The sequence below is a fragment of the Oryzias latipes genome, chromosome 21 (genome assembly GCF_053564925.1).
Source record: "Oryzias latipes strain Hd-rR chromosome 21, Olatipes_Hd-rR_3.1".
NCBI lineage: Eukaryota > Metazoa > Chordata > Actinopteri > Beloniformes > Adrianichthyidae > Oryzias > Oryzias latipes.
The window spans coordinates 899141-917563 of NC_136257.1; the positions used below are offsets into that span (position 1 = coordinate 899141).

General features: G+C 53.0%; 2 protein-coding genes across 14 annotated transcripts in view; one reads left to right on the top strand and one right to left on the bottom strand.

The window, feature by feature from the left end:
* The window catches only part of pikfyve (phosphoinositide kinase, FYVE finger containing), a 40466-nt gene extending 30808 nt beyond the window's left edge, over positions 1-9658 (top strand). For 4 of the 13 annotated variants that reach the window (XM_023951007.2, XM_023951004.2, XM_023951006.2 and 1 more), the window contains 22 exons: positions 561-661; positions 735-806; positions 868-1039; positions 2243-2421; positions 2541-2654; positions 2968-3076; positions 3145-3299; positions 4141-4237; positions 4401-4458; positions 4525-4653; positions 4728-4848; positions 4961-5023; positions 5293-5388; positions 5777-5857; positions 6023-6117; positions 6187-6246; positions 6927-7103; positions 7174-7277; positions 7744-7872; positions 8117-8378; positions 8449-8523; positions 9383-9658. In XM_023951007.2, the coding sequence (XP_023806775.1) occupies positions 561-661; positions 735-806; positions 868-1039; positions 2243-2421; positions 2541-2654; positions 2968-3076; positions 3145-3299; positions 4141-4237; positions 4401-4458; positions 4525-4653; positions 4728-4848; positions 4961-5023; positions 5293-5388; positions 5777-5857; positions 6023-6117; positions 6187-6246; positions 6927-7103; positions 7174-7277; positions 7744-7872; positions 8117-8378; positions 8449-8523; positions 9383-9498 (2565 nt within the window). In that variant the 3' untranslated portion in view covers positions 9499-9658. The remainder of the gene's footprint in view (positions 1-560; positions 662-734; positions 807-867; positions 1040-2242; positions 2422-2540; positions 2655-2967; positions 3077-3144; positions 3300-4140; positions 4238-4400; positions 4459-4524; positions 4654-4727; positions 4849-4960; positions 5024-5292; positions 5389-5776; positions 5858-6022; positions 6118-6186; positions 6247-6926; positions 7104-7173; positions 7278-7743; positions 7873-8116; positions 8379-8448; positions 8524-9382) is intronic. The other 9 variants (XM_078939022.1, XM_023951009.2, XM_078939021.1 and 6 more) reach the window with 3 other exon arrangements.
* Positions 9659-9779: 121 nt separating this feature from the next.
* Positions 9780-18423, bottom strand: part of ankrd44 (ankyrin repeat domain 44) — a 39695-nt gene continuing 31051 nt past the window's right edge. The window contains 15 exon segments of the mRNA XM_023951016.2: positions 9780-10821; positions 10823-10874; positions 11559-11650; positions 12030-12112; positions 12428-12507; positions 12578-12723; positions 12804-12887; positions 12957-13044; positions 13216-13438; positions 13510-13627; positions 13699-13786; positions 13853-14054; positions 15248-15319; positions 15542-15653; positions 16176-16241. Of these exon segments, the coding sequence (XP_023806784.2) occupies positions 10443-10821; positions 10823-10874; positions 11559-11650; positions 12030-12112; positions 12428-12507; positions 12578-12723; positions 12804-12887; positions 12957-13044; positions 13216-13438; positions 13510-13627; positions 13699-13786; positions 13853-14054; positions 15248-15319; positions 15542-15653; positions 16176-16241 (1885 nt within the window). The 3' untranslated portion in view covers positions 9780-10442.

Consider the following 18423-nt stretch of genomic DNA (forward strand, 5'->3'; position numbering starts at 1 on the left):
CATTGCTTTGAGAACCATGGAGGTGTGGAGAGCTCTCCAATGCTTCCTGGGATTGTGTTCCAGGTTTGAGAGGCTCCAAAGCAGAAAAGAGTCTTTCTAAAGCTGCTTTTTCTGGAAGGAATAATGCAGTCGCCTCTTGAACCTGCTCTGCTGCTTCTGTTTTGTCTTTTTTTGACAAAGTCCTGAAGTGGGGAGGAGCCAGGCCGTGAAGGATTTTATAGACCAGAATGCAATCTGCATGTTGAATCCTATTGTTGAAGCTCAGTAGATTGTGTTTCCAAAGTATTTTACAAAAAATATTATTTGTATTTTGTACATATTCCAAATACAAATATATTAATGGGTATTGCATCCAAAAGTAACTGAAAATCACCTCCATCAAGAAATCGATGGCGTTCAAACCCCGTGTTCTTGTTGTAAATGGGTTTCCGCTGAGACTCATGGGATTTCTCGGTGACCTCACTGATGTTTCCAGAAGTGTGGTCATTGCAGGTGGGGCTGTGCATTTGCACCACGCGGCTCCACACCTGACCTCTGCCCTCCTGCTGTGTTGTCTTCAGCTGGACTGTCTGAACCCCATCAACCACCAGAGGCTGTGCGTGCTGTTCAGCAGCTCATCCGTCCAGTCCAACAACGCGCCCAACCACTGCGTCAGCCCCTGGTGAGCTCCTCACACGCCTCCTCCTGAATGCTCCTCTTTCAGCAGCACTGCTAACCAGTCTGGCTCTTCACAGGATCGTGATGATGGAGTTTTACGGGAAGAACGACTTGTCTCTGGGGGTTTTCCTGGAGCGCTACTGCTTCAGGTGAGAGCTGCCGTTTCACGGGGAAACCCACCGGAGCACTGACTGAGAGTCTGTTGTCCAGGCCGTCGTATCCGTGTCCCAGCCCGTTCTGTGAGACTCCCATGGTGCACCACATCCGCCGCTTCGTGCACGGCAGCGGCTGCGTGCAGATTGTGCTGAAGGAGCTGGACTCTCCTGTGCCCGGATATCAGCACACCATCCTCAACTACTCATGGTGCCGCATCTGCAAGCAGGTCAGCACACACGCACACGCGCACACGCACGTACGCTCACCGTGCACACACGCACACGCGCACACGCACGTACGCTCACCGTGCTCAGACATGCACGCTCACCGTGCACACACAGGCACGCTCACCGTGCACACGCACGTACGCTCACCGTGCACAGGCACGCACGCACGCACGCACGCTCACCGTGCACAGGCACGCACGCTCGCCGTGCGCACGCACGCACGCTCGCCGTGCGCACGCAGGCACGCACGCTCACCGTGCACAGGCACGCACGCACGCTCACCGTGCGCACGCACGCACGCTCACCGTGCACACAAAACTTATTGTCCACCAGAATTTACAAATCATTTCTTTAACAATTAGACTTTGTGATTTTCTGGATTTTTTTCTCGTTTTGTGTGTCATTGTTGAGGTTTACCCGTGATGTAAATGACAAGCCTCTCTCATCTTTGTATGTGGGAGGACTTGCACAATTGCTGGCTGACTGAATACTTTTTTGCCCCCCTGTAAACTGGACAGTGTCAGACCTGCCATCGCAGCAAAAAAAGAAACTGCAAACAAAAAAAGACGCCGCTGCCATTAAAAACCTTGATGTTCATCCAAATGAGCATAGATCATTGTTAGCATGATTATTAACGATAAAAACCACCATAGCAATAAGCTGCTGGACGTGTTTGGCCATCAGGTCTTTCCGTTGGGATGTTTTGAGTCCAGAAAGTTTCTTTGTGTGGGGCAGACGCTGCAGACAGACGTGCATGGACGCTGCATGGATCTGGGTCTTGCTGCATGTTGGAGCAAAGCTTCAGGACTGGATGCTCTTTTCTGCATGCTGGCTTTGTCCGTGTCAGCTGGAGCTAACGATAAACCTCCTTAACCTGGGCTTTACGGCCTTTTCTGGTCTTTTTATCCTCCTGTTGGCTGCAGTCGTGTGGAGCTGCCACACCCACATTCTGCCATGTTCATAGAAGGCTGTTAGCATGAGACTCCATCAGAGCAATGGAAGAACTTCATGGGGCCGACTTTCAGACTGAAGCTCTGCAGGAGGCTCCATCTGTGGGAAAAGAAGCCGCTCAGTCTCTGACAGCAGAAGTGTTTTCACAAACGCTGCATCGCTGAGAGTTTGTACAGTGAGACGGCTGAGTCTCCTGCCTGAATGGTCCTCTGGAAAGTCTTCATGGCTGAGTCCACATGTCCTCCCTGCAGGTGACTCCAGTGGTGCCGCTGTCCAACGACTCGTGGTCCATGTCTTTTGCCAAATACCTGGAGCTCCGCTTCTATGGCCACCAGTACAGCAGACGGGCCAACGCAGAGCCCTGTGGACACTCCATTCATAAAGATTACCACCAGTACTTCTCCTACAACCAGATGGTGGCCTCCTTCAGGTACTGCTCCAGCTGTTCTCCTGCTGCTGAGCCCGAGACCCAACAGAATCAAGAAGCACCTCATCCTGCTGTTCAGCCGTGGTTTGCACATGATCCTTCTGCTCTTCTGGTTTCCTCAGCTACACGCCTGTCAGGCTGCTGGAGATCTGTCTTCCCCGACCCAAGATCTTCATCAGGAACCTGGGGCCGTCCAAAACCAGCTTGCAGCAGGACCTGAAGGACTTCTCTCAGAAGTAAGGGATGCTGCTGCTTCCTCTAAAGGTCGGTGCAGACCTGCTCCTGTCCGACAGGAAGACGGCGGCGGGGCGAGGCGTGGGACAAAAAGGGTTAATGGACTCACAGCGACAGAAAAGCTCCGTCCCTTTGCTCTCCTAGAAGCTGGTTTTGATGTGGGGTAACGTCTCACAGGCTGATGGGAGTCTGTCTGAAAGGGTTAATGCTGGAATCTATCGGTTTTTGCTGCTGCTTCATGGTGGTCAGGGTCCCACTGTGGTTCATGGTTTTGCTGACTCAGCCACCCTGACAGGCTCCACCTTTTCTCCTCAGAGTGTCTCAGGTGTACCTCGCCATCGATGACCGCCTCACCTCCCTGAAGACGGACACTTTCAGTAAGACCCGGGAGGAGAAGATGGAGGACCTGTTTGCTCAGAAGGACGTAAGGGACCTTAGCCTTCCTTCTTCGCATCCTTCTGTTGGCGTCACGTTCTGTTCCTCTGTGTTCAGATGGAGGAGGCGGAGCTTCGCAGCTGGATCGAAAAGCTCCAGGTGCGACTGCAGTCCTGCGGCCTGGACTCTCCTCAGCAGCTGCAGGCGGTCCTGGAGTCTCTGGTGGTGAAGAAGCAGAGTCTGTGTGAGATGCTGCAGTCGTGGAACAGCAGGTCAGAACCAGAACCTGCACGTTGGGCTCTGCGTGGAAGGAGGCCGCTCTGAAGCCTGTGGGGCGGAGCCTTCCTCCGTTCATTCTGGTTCTGTATCTTTCAATGAGCTGAATCCACGGGTCACATGATCACAGCCTGTCATGTGACCCGTGGATTTGTTTGGGGCTCATTTGAACCTGAATAGAATAGAATATCTTTATTTAGATCGCACAAAGGGTTTTACAAAAGGGGCATAAAATCATTTAAAACACAGAGAAGTAATATAATACACTAATAATAATAAAACAAAACACAGTAAAACACAGTAAAGCACGGACTGAAATCAGCTCAAAGCTCTCCTGACCTGAGATTTAAAACAGCGGCGTGGAGGAGCAGCGGCGTGATCTAGAGATCTCTTGTCTTAAAGTGGATTTTGGAACGCTTACAGATTTTAGCTGGAGGACCTTAGAGATCAGCCTGAAGAGGATGGGGTTAAAGGTCAGATGTGTACGTTGAAGCTTCACCATCCAAGGCTCTGAAACGACTTTAAAATCAATTCAAAATGTGACTGTAAGCAATGTAAAGCAGAGGACAGAGGAGGGATGTTTGCTGCCATTTTGGCTGCATTTCGCTCCAGCAGATGGGTGTTTTGCGTTGACGTTGCTTCATTTTGTTGCTCGCCACCTAGTGGTCACACAGTGAATTGCATTGTTGAGTTTCCAACCAGCTTTCAGGAGGTGACGGTGCTTCCCTGAGCGGAGGCTTTGCTGACGTACTTGGAGAAGCTGAAGCTCAGCATAAAGACCTGAAGGTGTCTTAGGATGTTTGTAGTCTCTGATGTTGTGGTTTTCTGTTCTCACAGACTTCAGGACCTGTTCCAGCAGGAGAAAGGCAGGAAGCGGCTGTCCGTCCCACCCAGCCCCGGCAGGCACAGACCGGCCCCCAATGAGGACATGAAGGTCAGAGCCGACCACATCCCCGTGATCTTCCCAGAACCACGCTCCTCTCACGCCCCTGAGGGAAGCGTGATCCTTTCTGACACGGAAGAGCATGAAGCTTCAGTCTCCACGCAGACATCTCTGATGGGAAGATTCCATCCCAGCTTTCTGTTGTTCTTTCCAGAGCGCCCTGGACTCCTCCCCCCGAAACCCGTCTCCTGTGGTTCTGAACGGAGACAAAGGCATGTTTTCCCATGTCTGAGGACCATTCCGTGGTCTTCCTGGGGTATTAACGTTGTTGTCTTCAGCAGAGGACCGCCCCCTGTCAGCTCTGCCCGTCACTGCCTCCCTCCAGCAGCCTGTGGGGGAGTCCAGCGGCGACCCGCCCGCCGCCGGGCCCGCCTCCATGGAGCAGGACTCCCTCAGCATCCCTGAAGGTTCTTCCTGAAGCGCTGTGATCCCGTGCACTGCGTGTTGCCGCTCCTCACCGTCTGCATCTTCTGGCTTTTAGACGTGTTTGACGGACACCTGCTGGGCTCGGCGGACAGCCAGGTGAAGGAGAAGTCCACCATGAAGGCCATCCTGGCCAACTTCCTGCCCGGCAACAGCTTCAGCCCCATCCCGGTTCCCTTGTGAGTTCTGCAGTCCGCTGGCTGTGTGCGTTTGTTTTCAGAGCTCCCGGTGTTGTGGTGAGGAGGTCTTTGCGCCGTGACCTCGGTGAACTCCGGCGCTCTCTGTGTCCAGGTCCTGTGGCTGCAAAAAAAGCCCACACCCCCATCAGCCCCCCAGGGCTGTGGCGAACAGCTGGTATGAGGCGTTTGTGCTGGTTTCCTCGTCATGAGGACGTTTTGGGGGCGTGTTGAGCCGTCGGGTCGTCCCGTTAACAGAGTTGTGGGCTGTCCTGGCATGAACTCTAACACTTGCTAACACAGGCCTGCTGTGACCCTCCTCTGATCGGACTGATGAAGCTGAGCCCACCGTCAGGACCTCTGCAGAGCAGCAGGGCTTCATGTTCTGAGGGTTCTGAAGGGACCAGCTGATCTTCTCAAAGTCCTGACGCCTGTTTCCCCTAACAGCGATCCGGACAAACACTTCCTAATGCACGAGCACGAGCGCGTGCCCATCGCCGTGTGCGAGAGAGAGCCCAGCTCCATCATCGCTTTTGCCCTCAGGTGACCACTCCCACCCTCTGACCGTGTGTGTGTGTGTGCACGTGTGTGTGTGCAAGTGTGTGTGTGTATGTGCACGTGTGTGTGTGCACGTGTGTGTGTGCACGTGTGTGTGTGCAAGTGTGTGTGTCTGTGCACGTGTGTGTGCACGTGTGTGCGTGTGTGTGCACGTGTGTGTGTCTGTGCATGTGTATGTGCACGTGTGTGCATGTGTGTGTGTGTGCACGTGTGTGTGTCTGTGCATGTGTGTGTGCACGTGTGTGTGTGTGTGTGTGCACGTGTGTGTGTCTGTGCATGTGTGTGTGCACGTGTGTGTGTGTGTGTGTGCACGTGTGTGTGTGTGCACGTGTCCATGGACACATGAACCAGCTTAGATAAGTTTGTCTTCCAGCTGCAAAGAGTACAAGACGGCTCTGGATGATCTGTCCAAGACGTCAAAGGCAGCAGGAGAAGAATCTGCAGCAGCTGGAAGGTACTGGACTCCATGCAGCTGTTGGAATCCTGCAGGGGGTCCCCACACAAAGCTGCTGTTTGTTCATTACTGGGAAAACACTAATGACTGTTGGTGTTCAGCGACCTTCAGCTGACCTTCAGCAGCCATCCTCCTGAAGCTTGACGCTCCGCTTGTGTCCTGCAGCGCCGCAGACGCCCGGCTGAGGAGCAGCCCTGCCAGGCCCGGCGAGTCCTCGTCTGCCCCGCAGAACCGCAGCGGCGCCGACGCCGAGCCGCTCAGTGCGTGTCCAAGCCTCACACGCAGAGGGCAGCACGAGCACACACGCCTCACACGTGTCTGTGTTTCAGAGGACGCCGACGCTGCCGACAGACAGAAGAAGCACAGCCTGAACCCACACGTGGAGCTGCGTGAGTGTCCAGCATCCATGTGCGCTGAAGAACCGAGGGTCTTCCTCCAGCTGCAAACATGCAGGGATTCCTTCACTTTCTCAATCACAACCTAATACCTAATCAATTGTATTTGGAGGTGCTGTGAGGCATCAGGGTCACCTTTCAGGTGTAATTAAGACAGAGGTCAAAGGTCAAAGGTGGGTTTCCATGTCACTTGCTGTAAGCAGACCTAGACACGGTGAGCTGTAAGCTGTGGTTGAACTACTGTGTGGAGGTCATGCAGTAGAGTTCTGCTGTCTGACCTGAGAAAGACTTTGGGACAGGATGTGGCTAATGCCTGGACTGGAACGGCTGTGGGGAAAGGTGGAAAAAAGCTTTTCTTTGCGTTTTACCAAAGGGGGGGGTGAATGAGTGTCGATTCTGGAATCACCTGTGAGGGTAACTTCTCTGAGCAGAAGGGGAGGAGAAAGGAGAGCTGGGATTGGTGGCCAGGTAGAGCGGAGTGTCATCGGTGTAGAAGTGCAACTACAATGTAGTTTCTCTGTAATGTTAACGAGTGAAAGTAGCTGGCTGAGAAAAGTAAGAGAGCCAGGACAGAGCCCTGAGGAACACCACGTGTTACCAATAGAGAGTAGACTCCAACCAGACAGGTTTGGACCAAATCATGTGAAGGAAGTCAACCACGAGTCTCTCCACAGAGTTCTCTGACGCCAACGCCAAGTTCTACTGTCGGATCTACTACGCCGAGGACTTCCACAAGATGCGCGAGGAGATCATGGAGAGCAGCGAAGAGGACTTTGTCCGCTCGCTGTCGCACTGCGTGAACTGGCAGGCGCGAGGAGGAAAGTCGGGAGCCGTGTTCTACGCCACAGAAGGTGGGGGCCGCTGCACCACAGCGGCTGAGCTCTGATGTGGCTGCAGCTCTAACATCTCTGTCCTGCTCAGATGACCGCTTCATCCTCAAGCAGATGCCCCGGTTGGAGGTCCAGTCCTTCCTGGACTTTGCTCCGCACTACTTCACCTACATCACAGGAGCGGTGCAGCAGAAGGTACGCAGGTAGAGCGGTCGACCGCTGCCCCACAGCCGCCCCAGATCCACCTGTGGAGGATCAACCAGAATGAAAGTGTCAGTAACACGCATCGGGCTTCTGAAGGCCGTGTCCCACAGCCGCTACGCATGTTCTGCTCATACGTGGAAAAAGTTGGCGTCCTAAAGTGAAATGTTCACGATTGAACCACGCAAAGAACACGCAAACCCACGTAGAACGGGTAACGTGTGCCGTTGATATGTAATTCATTATAAATTATAATTCAGTAGTGATCATCATGCGTCAATGACGTCATTTGAACGGGATCTAAACGTCACACATCAGTGGTTCATGCATGAAAAGTCCGCTAGACATACGAGGGAATATGGAGAAATGCGGCTCATTTACCCAATCATGGCGTACGAACCACGTAAACAACCCCGAACTGCCTCCAAAATGATTGACCCACTACTTGCTCATCCCACAGCGGCCAACGGTGCTCGCCAAGATCCTGGGGGTTTACAGGATCGGCTACAAGAACTCCCAGAACAACAGCGAGAAGAAGCTGGACCTGCTGGTTATGGAGAACCTCTTCTATGGCCGCAAGATGTCCCAGGTGAGCAGGGGGGGAGCGGGCCGCGTGTGACACCCCGCGCCCGCTGACACCCCGCGCCCGCTGGCACGCCGTGCCCGCCGCGCCCGCTGACACCCCGCTCCCGCTGACACCCCGCGCCCGCTGACACACCGCCCCAGCTGGCACGCCGTGCCCGCCGCGCCCGCTGACACCCCGCGCCCGCTGACACGCCGTGCCCGTCCCGGGCCGGTGACACCCCGCGCCTGCTGACACGCCTTGCCCGCAGGTGTTCGACCTGAAGGGCTCGCTCAGGAACCGGAACGTGAAGACGGACTCGGGGAAGGAGAGCTGTGAGGTGGTCCTGCTGGACGAGAACCTGCTGAAGCTGATCCACGACCACCCGCTCTACATCCGCTCCCACTGCAAGGCCATCCTGAGGGCCGCCATCCACAGCGACGCCCACTTCCTGTCCAGCCACCTCATCATCGACTACTCCCTCCTGGTGGGGCGGGACGACGCCACGGACCAGCTGGTGGTGGGGATCATAGGTGAGGGGGGTGAGGGGGGGGACAGTCGGCCTCCTCTTCTTCAGGTCTTCATCTGCGTGTTCTCCTGCAGATTACATCAGGACCTTCACGTGGGACAAGAGGCTGGAGATGGTCGTCAAGTCCACGGGAATCCTGGGGGGTCAAGGTAAAAGCGGGGGTCGGGGTTCAGACGGGTGTGAAGATGCAGCTGCTCTACAAACCAGCAGCAGCTTTAAGATCGGCCCCTCCCCCACTGATGTCTTCAAGGTCACCGCAGGGTCCGCTTTCAAACATGGATAGACCATACGTCCCTGTGGGGGAGGCACGCTCTGGGGTGGGGGGTTCCAGACCCTGACGGGTCAGAGTGTGATGTCATCCATCCAACAGGCTCTACTCCATATGAGTCTGTAAGCAGTGATTGGTCCAAGTCGGTCTGAGGCGACGTTTCTTTGGCAGCCGTGTCCAATCAGGAGTGAGCTTGTTGGAAGGCCACACCCCCACTGCTTGAAAGCGGGCTCCATGAAGATGACTGACAGCTGCTTGTTTCTCTATGGAAGCCAGCAGCTACTTCCTGTTTGGAACACCAGGGGGCGGGGTCACTCAGTCCAGGTCTCAGATAGAGTCCATGGTCTGTGCTAGTGACTGATGATGGCACCGGGGGGGGCGCCGTGTGCAGCCTGGCAGGGCTGCTCAGTCCTGGTCCTGCAGATCCACCACCCTGACTGGTTCCAGACCTCCCAGCCAGAAACCTCCTGGTTGAAGGAGGGGGATCTGCAGGACTGGGACTGAGCCGGCCTGGATCGCATCCTTATTGGTTTACAGTCTGCTGGGTTCTGACATCATCAGTGAAGTTCTGAGGGAGCTGGACCCGTCTGGACTCGGGCTGAGTCTGTGACTAGTTTCAGTTTCTCCTCTAAGCTCTGAGTCTGCAGCAGGTCCAGAGCCTGTTCACCTCCAGAGCCCGTACAGCCTTGTGTTCTTCAGACCTGGTTCATGACGGACCTGGTTCTGTTTCCTGTCTGCAGGGAAGATGCCCACCGTGGTTTCTCCAGAACTGTACCGGGCCCGCTTCTGTGAGGCCATGGACAAATACTTCCTGATGGTTCCGGACCACTGGACCGCACTGGGAACCAACTGCTGACTGCAGAACCCCAACACTGAAGGCCGGGCTGCCGGGCCAGCTTTCTGACCCGGCGGAGGTTCTACTCGGCTCCTGGGCGGCGCCGCCGTCTGTCAAACTAAGCGGCGTTGGATTTTCTTATTGTACAGAAATTGTGTAACTAATAAAGTTTAACATCAAACATTTGTTTGTTCTTCTGAACCGGGGCGAGGAGCTGAGTGGTTCTGCAGACGTTCCACGGTTCTGTCCGTCTCCTGGATGAACAGAACCTTCTGAAGAACCCAGAAGAAAAGCTGCCAGACTTTAAGATGCAAACGCTTTTATTTCAAATCATACAGGCTGTAAAAAACACCGGCCACTGCATCAGGAACTGCTGTGACGTGAGGAGGAACCAGAACCGGAACCACGCCTCGGTTCCGGCTCCAGACGTCCGGAGACTCGTCTTCGCTCAGCTCTTTGGTGTTCTGCACCTTCAGTACAAACATTTGAGAAAATGTCTAAAAACATTTCAGTTCAGACGAGGTCAGAAATATGAGCAGAAAGTCCAAATGTGTCCGCCGGAGCGGGTCCAACGAGCCTGAAGGTTCTGGCATCAAGGCACTGGGGATGAGTACAGCCATGGCACGGCACGGGGGTGGGGGCGGGGCAGTGGCATTTAAGTGCTGGCAGTGATTTGTACCGTCATGGAAACTTCTACAGAATCTGAGCCTTCAGACCGAGAACCAAAGGTTCTATTGAACCCAGAAACAGAACCGCTGTAACCTCCAGAACCCTGCATGTCTAGAAAACATAAAAAACATCCCTGAAACAGGTTCTGCTGAGTCATCACAAGTCTGACCGAAGGTCTTTGCTCTGAAAGAACGCCGTCTGACCGTGAGGGTGACCTCTGACCTGCGAGGAGTCTGAACATCATCTTCCTCAATAGAACCGGGTCGGTTGATGTTTACCAGCAGAATTCCTTCTAATCATAAACTGCAGGCTCCAGTCATCAGAACCTCAGGGTTCTGCTCAGACGTCTTTCTAACAAACAGATAAAATGGCTTTCTGCAGTACCCGACCAGAACCGGCCTGGGTAGAGCTGGTGTGGCGGCAGGCGGCACTGCAGAGCCCCCAGAAGGGGGGGGGGGGTCAGAGGGTCTCCCAGTCCTCTGAGTCATTCTCAGTCTTCCCCCGATCAAAGGTCCCAAAGGGTTCTTGAGGCTGCGGGCCCCTGAAGACCAGGGCCCCTTGCCCTGGGGAGGGGCCTCAGCAGGAAGCCTGGGGAGGGGCCTCAGCAGGAAGCCTGGGGAGGGGCCCCCGGAGCTGCAAGGGGAGCAGAAAGGCATCATGGGAGCCAGAATGAGCCAGACAATCAGCCACCTGTCTGCTAGGAGCACAAGCCAGGGCGGGGGTCAGACCTGGGGGGCACAGAGGAGGCAGAAAGCCGAAGCAGGAGACAGACATGGATCAGAACTCAGCAGGGAGGGGGCCAAAGTTCTGCTGCCCCCCACACCATTGACTGCTTGTGAGAACAGGAGCTAGTGTCCAGCCTCCAACCAAATCAACTATTCAGGCGCCGCCATGTTGGATCCAGACGTCGTCAGTAAGCAGTGATTGGCCACTTGAAAGCGGGCTACCTACACCAAATCTGTCAATCAAAGGTTTTGAATGTTGAAAGTGGCTCCACCTACTTTTATTGAGGCAGGTGATTGGTCAGTTTATAGTTTGAAGAACTACAGAAAGATCCTAAAAAAATGTCAATAAAAGGAATCAGATCCAGAATAACTGAGGAACAGATGTTTGTTTCTCTGTACACATCTGTGGGATTTTGGCTTCTTGGAGCCACTTCCTCTTTGGAACGCCAGAGGGGCGGGGCCACTCAGTCCAGTTCTCATTTACAGTCAGAGACACATCACATTCACTGTCATGAACAGAATGTAAAACCGCTCCCGCCTGAACACTGCCTCCAGTGGACATGGGAGGAACTGCTTGGTACTTCCTGGTCTGAGTTCAATCCAGGAACTGCACTCTCACACACAGACTCTACAACCAGCCGTGAAGCAGAGCGGGGGTGGAGCCATGCAGCTGCACCTTCATCCTACCGTCCTCATCCACCGTCTGCGTGCTGGCTCCTCGGGACAGCAGCTCCTGGACCGCCTTCTTCAGGCCGCGCTGCGCCGCCATGTGGAGAGGACTGACGGAGACAGAAGGTTGGATTACAGACCCGTTCCACTCAAATGGAACCTCCCTTTATCAAGTTCTAGTGGTCCAAACCTACAGAGACTCCGGCTAAACCACAAAACCGCTGCAGCTCACAGAAGCTAAATGAAGCCTTTGGCTGTCAGAGGGGGAGGAGCTTAACCGAGAAACAGAACCACAGCTTTCACACCTGAAACCGTTTCTTTGTTCTGGGTTAGGGTCAGGGTTCTGCTGCTTCTGTTGTTCTGCTGCTGCTGCTGCTGTTCTTAGGGGCTTTCTGAGCTGACCCCCACAGGTTGGTCTCACCCCCCCCTCCCCACCCCCCATCAGTAACACATGAGGCCGCCCCGGTTCGTTGGAGGGTTCAGACTCACGTTTGCATCGCCGCGTTGGTGGCGTTTATGAGCGTGGCGTCCGACAGCCTCTGCAGGATCATCAGCACGCCGTCCTCGGTTCCCTGCAGACCAGAACAGAGACTGAGTTGGGGTCCGAGTTCCTCACATTAACAGCGTTCGCCGGTTTATAAAATCCAACATCCAGAGTCCTGGAAACTTCCCAGAAGTCTCTGAGAAAAACCAGAGTGCATCAATGCTCACTAGATTGGGGAATATTGACCACAATGCATTGCGTTTGAATAATGTTTGTAAACATTATTCAACCACCAACGTTTTTCTCTGCAGAACTCTGGATTCATAAATAGTTGTCATAAAACACTCATATTGATTACATCTGGGGAGGGAATTAGAAAATGCTGCCCCCTGTGGACACCTACGTTACTGCAGGCCACGTGCAGCGGCGTGTTCCCGTCGCGGTCGATCAGACTCAGCCCGGCGCCGGCGTCCAGCAGAGCCTCTGCAAACAGGAAACAAAGGTCAAAGAACTGCCGGCAGCAAACGCGCTCAAAGAGGAAACGCCGCCGTACCCAGAGCGCCAACGCGGCCCTTCGCAGCGGCGGTCATCAGAGGGGTGCGGCCGTGATCGTCTGCAGGGTCCACAGGTGCATCATGGGAAAGGAGGAGCTGAATGCACTCAGTCTGACCCGCAAACGCTGCAGCGTGGAGAGGAGTCCTGCCGAAAAACAGACATCAGAAACACACTTACACCCCCCTCCCCCCCTCCCCCCCTCCCCCCCTCCCCCGAGCGCCTACCTGCCCTTTGCATCCCTGCAGCCCGTGATGTCAGAGCCCATGGCGTCCAGCAGCAGCGCCGCGCACGACTCGTGACCATTCACCCTGCGGGGCAGACAGACACGTCAGGTAGGCCGCCGTGCCCCCACCCCAAGGAGCAGCGGGGGGACCTACACGGCGCAGTGGAGGGGGGTGAAGGGGTTCCCGTCGATGCAGCGGCAGCCCCTCTGCTCCAGCAGAACCTCCACGCAGCCGTCCTGACCTGCAGCAGAGACACGGTCCAGAACCACAGAGCCACAGAGCTGATCGGCCCACCTGACCCCCCACCTGACCCCCCACACGCACACCTAGTCACACAGACCTAATCTGTCTTAGAGACCTGAGAGTGACGTGCACACGTGCACACTGTGAGCCCCCCGGGGGGGTAACTGACCGTAGAAGCACGCCCAGTGCAGGGGGGTGTATCCACTGCCGTCCTTCAGCGGCGGCACACTGCTGGACTCTGAGCAGGCGATGGTCAGCAGCTCGCTCAGCCAGGAGGCGTGGCCTTGGGCTGCAGCCAGGTGGATGGGGGTTCGACCCTGTGAGTCCCCCTGCAGCAGACACGCGTCCTGCTCCAGCAGACACTGGACACACTCGTCCTGAGCGCACAGGAGCTGCACACCAACAGGCGGTCACACACTGCCGCACAGACGTCTGACCTTCACCTGAGCTCAGGTGTCCTCACCGCCAGGTGCAGCGCCATCAGGCCCTTCTTATCTGCCGTGTTCACGTTGGCCTCCCGCTCCAGCAGCAGCGACACGGCGTCCACGTGCCCCCCCACCACTGCCAGCATTAGAGGAGTCCTGCAGACAAGCGTCACACGCCTGAGGAGGTCGACCCGCAACCCGGCCGCCAGAACCAGAGCAGTGCTCACCGTCCCTGAGGGTCCGCCACATCCAGGACCTCGGCGCCGTCTGGCTCGTCCAGCAGGAGCCGCACGCATGTGGTGTGGCCGTTCATGACTGCAGACATGAGGACGTATGAGAAGCAGGAAGCAACAGGAAGTACACCTGAACGCACTCACTCACCTGCCAGGTGCACAGGCGTGCGTCCATACAGCTGGTCGGTGGAGAGCGGAGACGCTCCCTGGCTGAGCAGAGTGTGGACACAGTCGGCGTGGCCCCGGAGGGCGGCCAGGGCCAAAGGGGTCCGCCCCGCCTGGTCCCTCTCGTCCACCTCCCGGCCCCCCCGCAACAGCACCTGTAGGGCCTGAGCGTGGCCGTGATACGCCTGCAGAGAGAGATGTGCATCTGCAGGTCACATGTCTCTCTCTGCAGGACACATGCACACCTGCAGAACACATACACACCTGCAGGACACATACACACCTGCAGAACACGCCCACACCTGCAGGACACATGCACATCTGCAGGACACATGCACATCTGCAGGACACGCCCACACCTGCAGGACACATGCACATCTGCAGGACACATGCACATCTGCACGACACATGCACACCTGCAGGACACATGCACATATGCAAAACACACGGACACATCCAGAACACATGCACATCTGCAGGACACATGCACATCTGCACGACACATGCACACCTGCAGGACACATGCACACATGCAGAACACATACACATCTGCAGGACACATGCACACATGCAGGACACATGCACATATGCAAAACACACGGACACATCCAGAACACATGCACATCTGCAGGACACATGCACATCTGCACGACACATGCACACCTGCAGAACACATGCAAATCTGCAGGACACATGCACATCTGCAGGACACATGCACACCTGCAGCACACATGCACACCTGCACACATGCACACCTGCAGGACACATGCACATCTGCAGGACACATGCACATCTGCAGAACACGCCCACACCTGCAGCACACATGCACACCTGCAGGACACATGCACATCTGCAGGACACATGCACATCTGCAGAACACATGCACACCTGCACAAGACATGCACACCTGCAGAACACATGCACATCTGCAGGACACGCCCACACCTGCAGGACACATGCTTATCTGCAGGACACATGCACATCTGCAGGACACGCCCACACCTGCAGGACACATGCACATCTGCAGGACACATGCACATCTGCCGGACACATGCACATCTGCAGGACACATGCACATCTGCAGGACACGCCCACACCTGCAGGACACATGCACACCTGCAGGACACATGCACATCTGCAGGACACATGCACATCTGCAGAACACATGCACACCTGCAGCACATGCACATCTGCAGAACACATGCACATCTGCAGGACACATGCACATCTGCACGAGACATGCACACCTGCAGAACACATGCACATCTGCAGGACACATGCACATCTGCAGAACACATGCACACCTGCAGAACACGCCCACACTTGTATGCTCATGATCCTGGCAGCATGGGGGAGGGGTCAGGAGAGCGAGTCTTACAGCGAGGTGCAGGGGGCTCTGGGCGTTCCCACAGTCTGCTTCTTCCTGGCGACCGTCATGTGTGTCCAGCAGCTGCAGACCAGAAGACCAAAGTCAGACTTTTTCCCTGATCTGTTTTCCACAGACCTGCTGTGTTCAGGATGAGGTTAGCTTTAGCCGTGAATCGCATCCTCGTCTTCCTCACAAAGGAGTGACTCTAACAGAAAACTGTCCAGACTCTGAATGTCAGTCTGACTTTCACTTTATTTTCCTGTAACTCGGACTCTGATTGCAGATCTGTACGTGTGAACGAACCAGCTCGAGGCAGTGCCGGTGCCCGAAGGCCGCAGCGTAGTGGACCGGACTGTAGCCTTGCTTGTCCTTCAGCGCCGCCGCTGCGCCGCTCTGAAGCAGGAACTCCAGACACCTGCAAACCCAGGAAGAACATCAAGCAGAGCCGCTGGAGGTAACAGAGCTTCGCAGACTTTCAGACATGCTTGACAGGATCTGCACCTAAAAATACTAGATCCGCTCTTGAGATTCATGGATCCATTTGACCTGAAGTCCTTTTTTTCCAGGAAAAACCTCCAGCTCTACAGTTTCAATGCTAATATTTTTGGTCCATTTCCGGTGTTCCCTTCAAATCCCTGATGATTTTTTGATAAAACAGTTTGTATTTAAGTGGACATTTAATCATGGAGAATCTGGGTTTGGGCCCCAAACTCGGATCTCTCTGCTCCATAATCCAGATTGGAGTCAAAACTGTTGAATGTTTGGATGAACAGAAAATTCATGAACATCCAACGCGTTGGGTCCAGTGTCTTTTCACAGAACACTATGACAGGCAGAACAGAGATCAACCCTGTGAACAGAGGTGCACCACTCCACCCCATGATCGCCCCAATCAATTAATCACTGATGCTCTGATGTTTGTGTGCTGTGGACTCACTGTGCTGCCTCCTTCTCTTTCTCAGCCTGAACTCCTTCACTGTCTGGCTCCAGAGCCACACGCCGCCTGGGGGATGGGAAGGGGGCGGGGCAAGAATGTTACAAGTCAATGCTAACCAGTCAATGCTAACCAGTCAATGCTAACCAGTTAATGTTAACAGGTCAATACTAACCAGTTAATGCTAACCAGTTAATGCTAACAAGTAAATGCTAACAAGTCAATGCTAACAAGTCAATACTAACCAGTTAATGCTAACAAGTCAATGCTAACAAGTCAATGCTAACCAGTTAATGCTAACAGGTCAATGCTAACCAGTCAATGCTAACCGGTTAATGCTAACAAGTCAATACTAACCAGTTAATGCTAACCAGTCAATGCTAACAAGTAAGTGCTAACAAGTCAATGCTAACCAGTCAATGCTAACCGGTTAATGCTAACCGGTCAATGCTAACCGGTCAATGCTAACCGGTCAATGCTAACCAGTTAATGCTAACAAGTAAATGCTAACCAGTTAATGCTAACAAGTCAATGCTAACAAGTCAATGCTAACCAGTCCATGCTAACCGGTCAATGCTAACAAGTCAATGCTAACCAGTCAATGCTAACAAGTCAATGCTAACCAGTTAATGCTAACAAGTCAATGCTAACAAGTCAATGCTAACTAGTTAATGCTAACAGGTCAATGCTAACCAGTCAATGCTAACAAGTCAATACTAACCAGTTAATGCTAACCAGTTAATGTTAACAAGTCAATGCTAACAAGTCAATGCTAACCAGTTAATGCTAACAAGTCAATGCTAACAAGTCAATGCTAACCAGTTAATGCTAACAAGTCAATGCTAACAAGTCAATGCTAACCAGTTAATGCTAACAAGTCAATGCTAACAAGTCAATGCTAACAAGTTAGTGCTAACAAGTCAATGCTAACCAGTCAATGCTAACCGGTTAATGCTAACAGGTCAATGCTAACCGGTCAATGCTAACCAGTTAATGCTAACAAGTAAATGCTAACCAGTTAATGCTAACAAGTCAATGCTAACAAGTCAATGCTAACAGTCCATGCTAACCAGTCAATGCTAACAGGTCAATGCTAACCAGTCAATGCTAACAAGTCAATGCTAACCAGTTAATGTTAAGAAGTCAATGCTAACAAGTCAATGCTAACCAGTTAATGCTAACAGGTCAATGCTAACCAGTCAATGCTAACAAGTCAATACTAACCAGTTAATGCTAACAAGTTAATGCTAACAAGTCAATGCTAACAAGTCAATGCTAACAAGTCAATGCTAACCAGTTAATGCTAACAAGTCAATGCTAACAAGTCAATGCTAACCAGTTAATGCTAACAAGTCAACGCTAACAAGTCAATGCTAACCAGTTAATGCTAACAGGTCAATGCTAACCAGTTAATGCTAACAGGTCAATGCTAACCAGTTAATGCTAACAAGTCAATGCTAACAAGTAAATGCTAACCAGTAAATGCTAACAAGTCAATGCTAACAAGTCAATGCTAACCAGTCCATGCTAACCAGTCTTTGCTAACAAGTCAATGCTAACCAGTCAATGCTAACCAGTTAATGCTAACAGGTCAATGCTAACCAGTCAATTCTAACCAGTTAATGCTAACAGGTCAATGCTAACCAGTCAATGCTACCAAGTCAATACTAACCAGTTAATGCTAACCAGTTAATGCTAACAAGTCAATGCTAACAAGTCAATGCTAACCAGTTAATGCTAACAAGTCAATGCTAACAAGTCAATGCTAACCAGTTAATGCTAACAAGTCAATGCTAACAAGTCAATGCTAACCAGTTAATGCTAACAAGTCAACGCTAACAAGTCAATGCTAACCAGTTAATGCTAACAGGTCAATGCTAACCAGTCAATGCTAACAAGTCAATGCAAACAATTCAATGCTAACCAGTTAATGCTAACAAGTCAATGCTAACCAGTCAATGCTAACAAGTCGATGCTAACAAGTCAATACTAACCAGTCAAAGCTAACCAGTTAATGTTAACAGGTCAATGCTAACCAGTCAATGCTAACCAGTTAATGCTAACAAGTCAATGCTAACAAGTCAATGCTAACAAGTCAATGCTAACCAGTCAACGCTAACAAGTCAACGCTAACAAGTCAACGCTAACAAGTCAACGCTAACAAGTCAATGCTAAATAGTTAATGCTAACAAGTTAATGCTAACAAGTCAATGCTAACCAGTTAATGCTAACAGGTCAATGCTAACCAGTC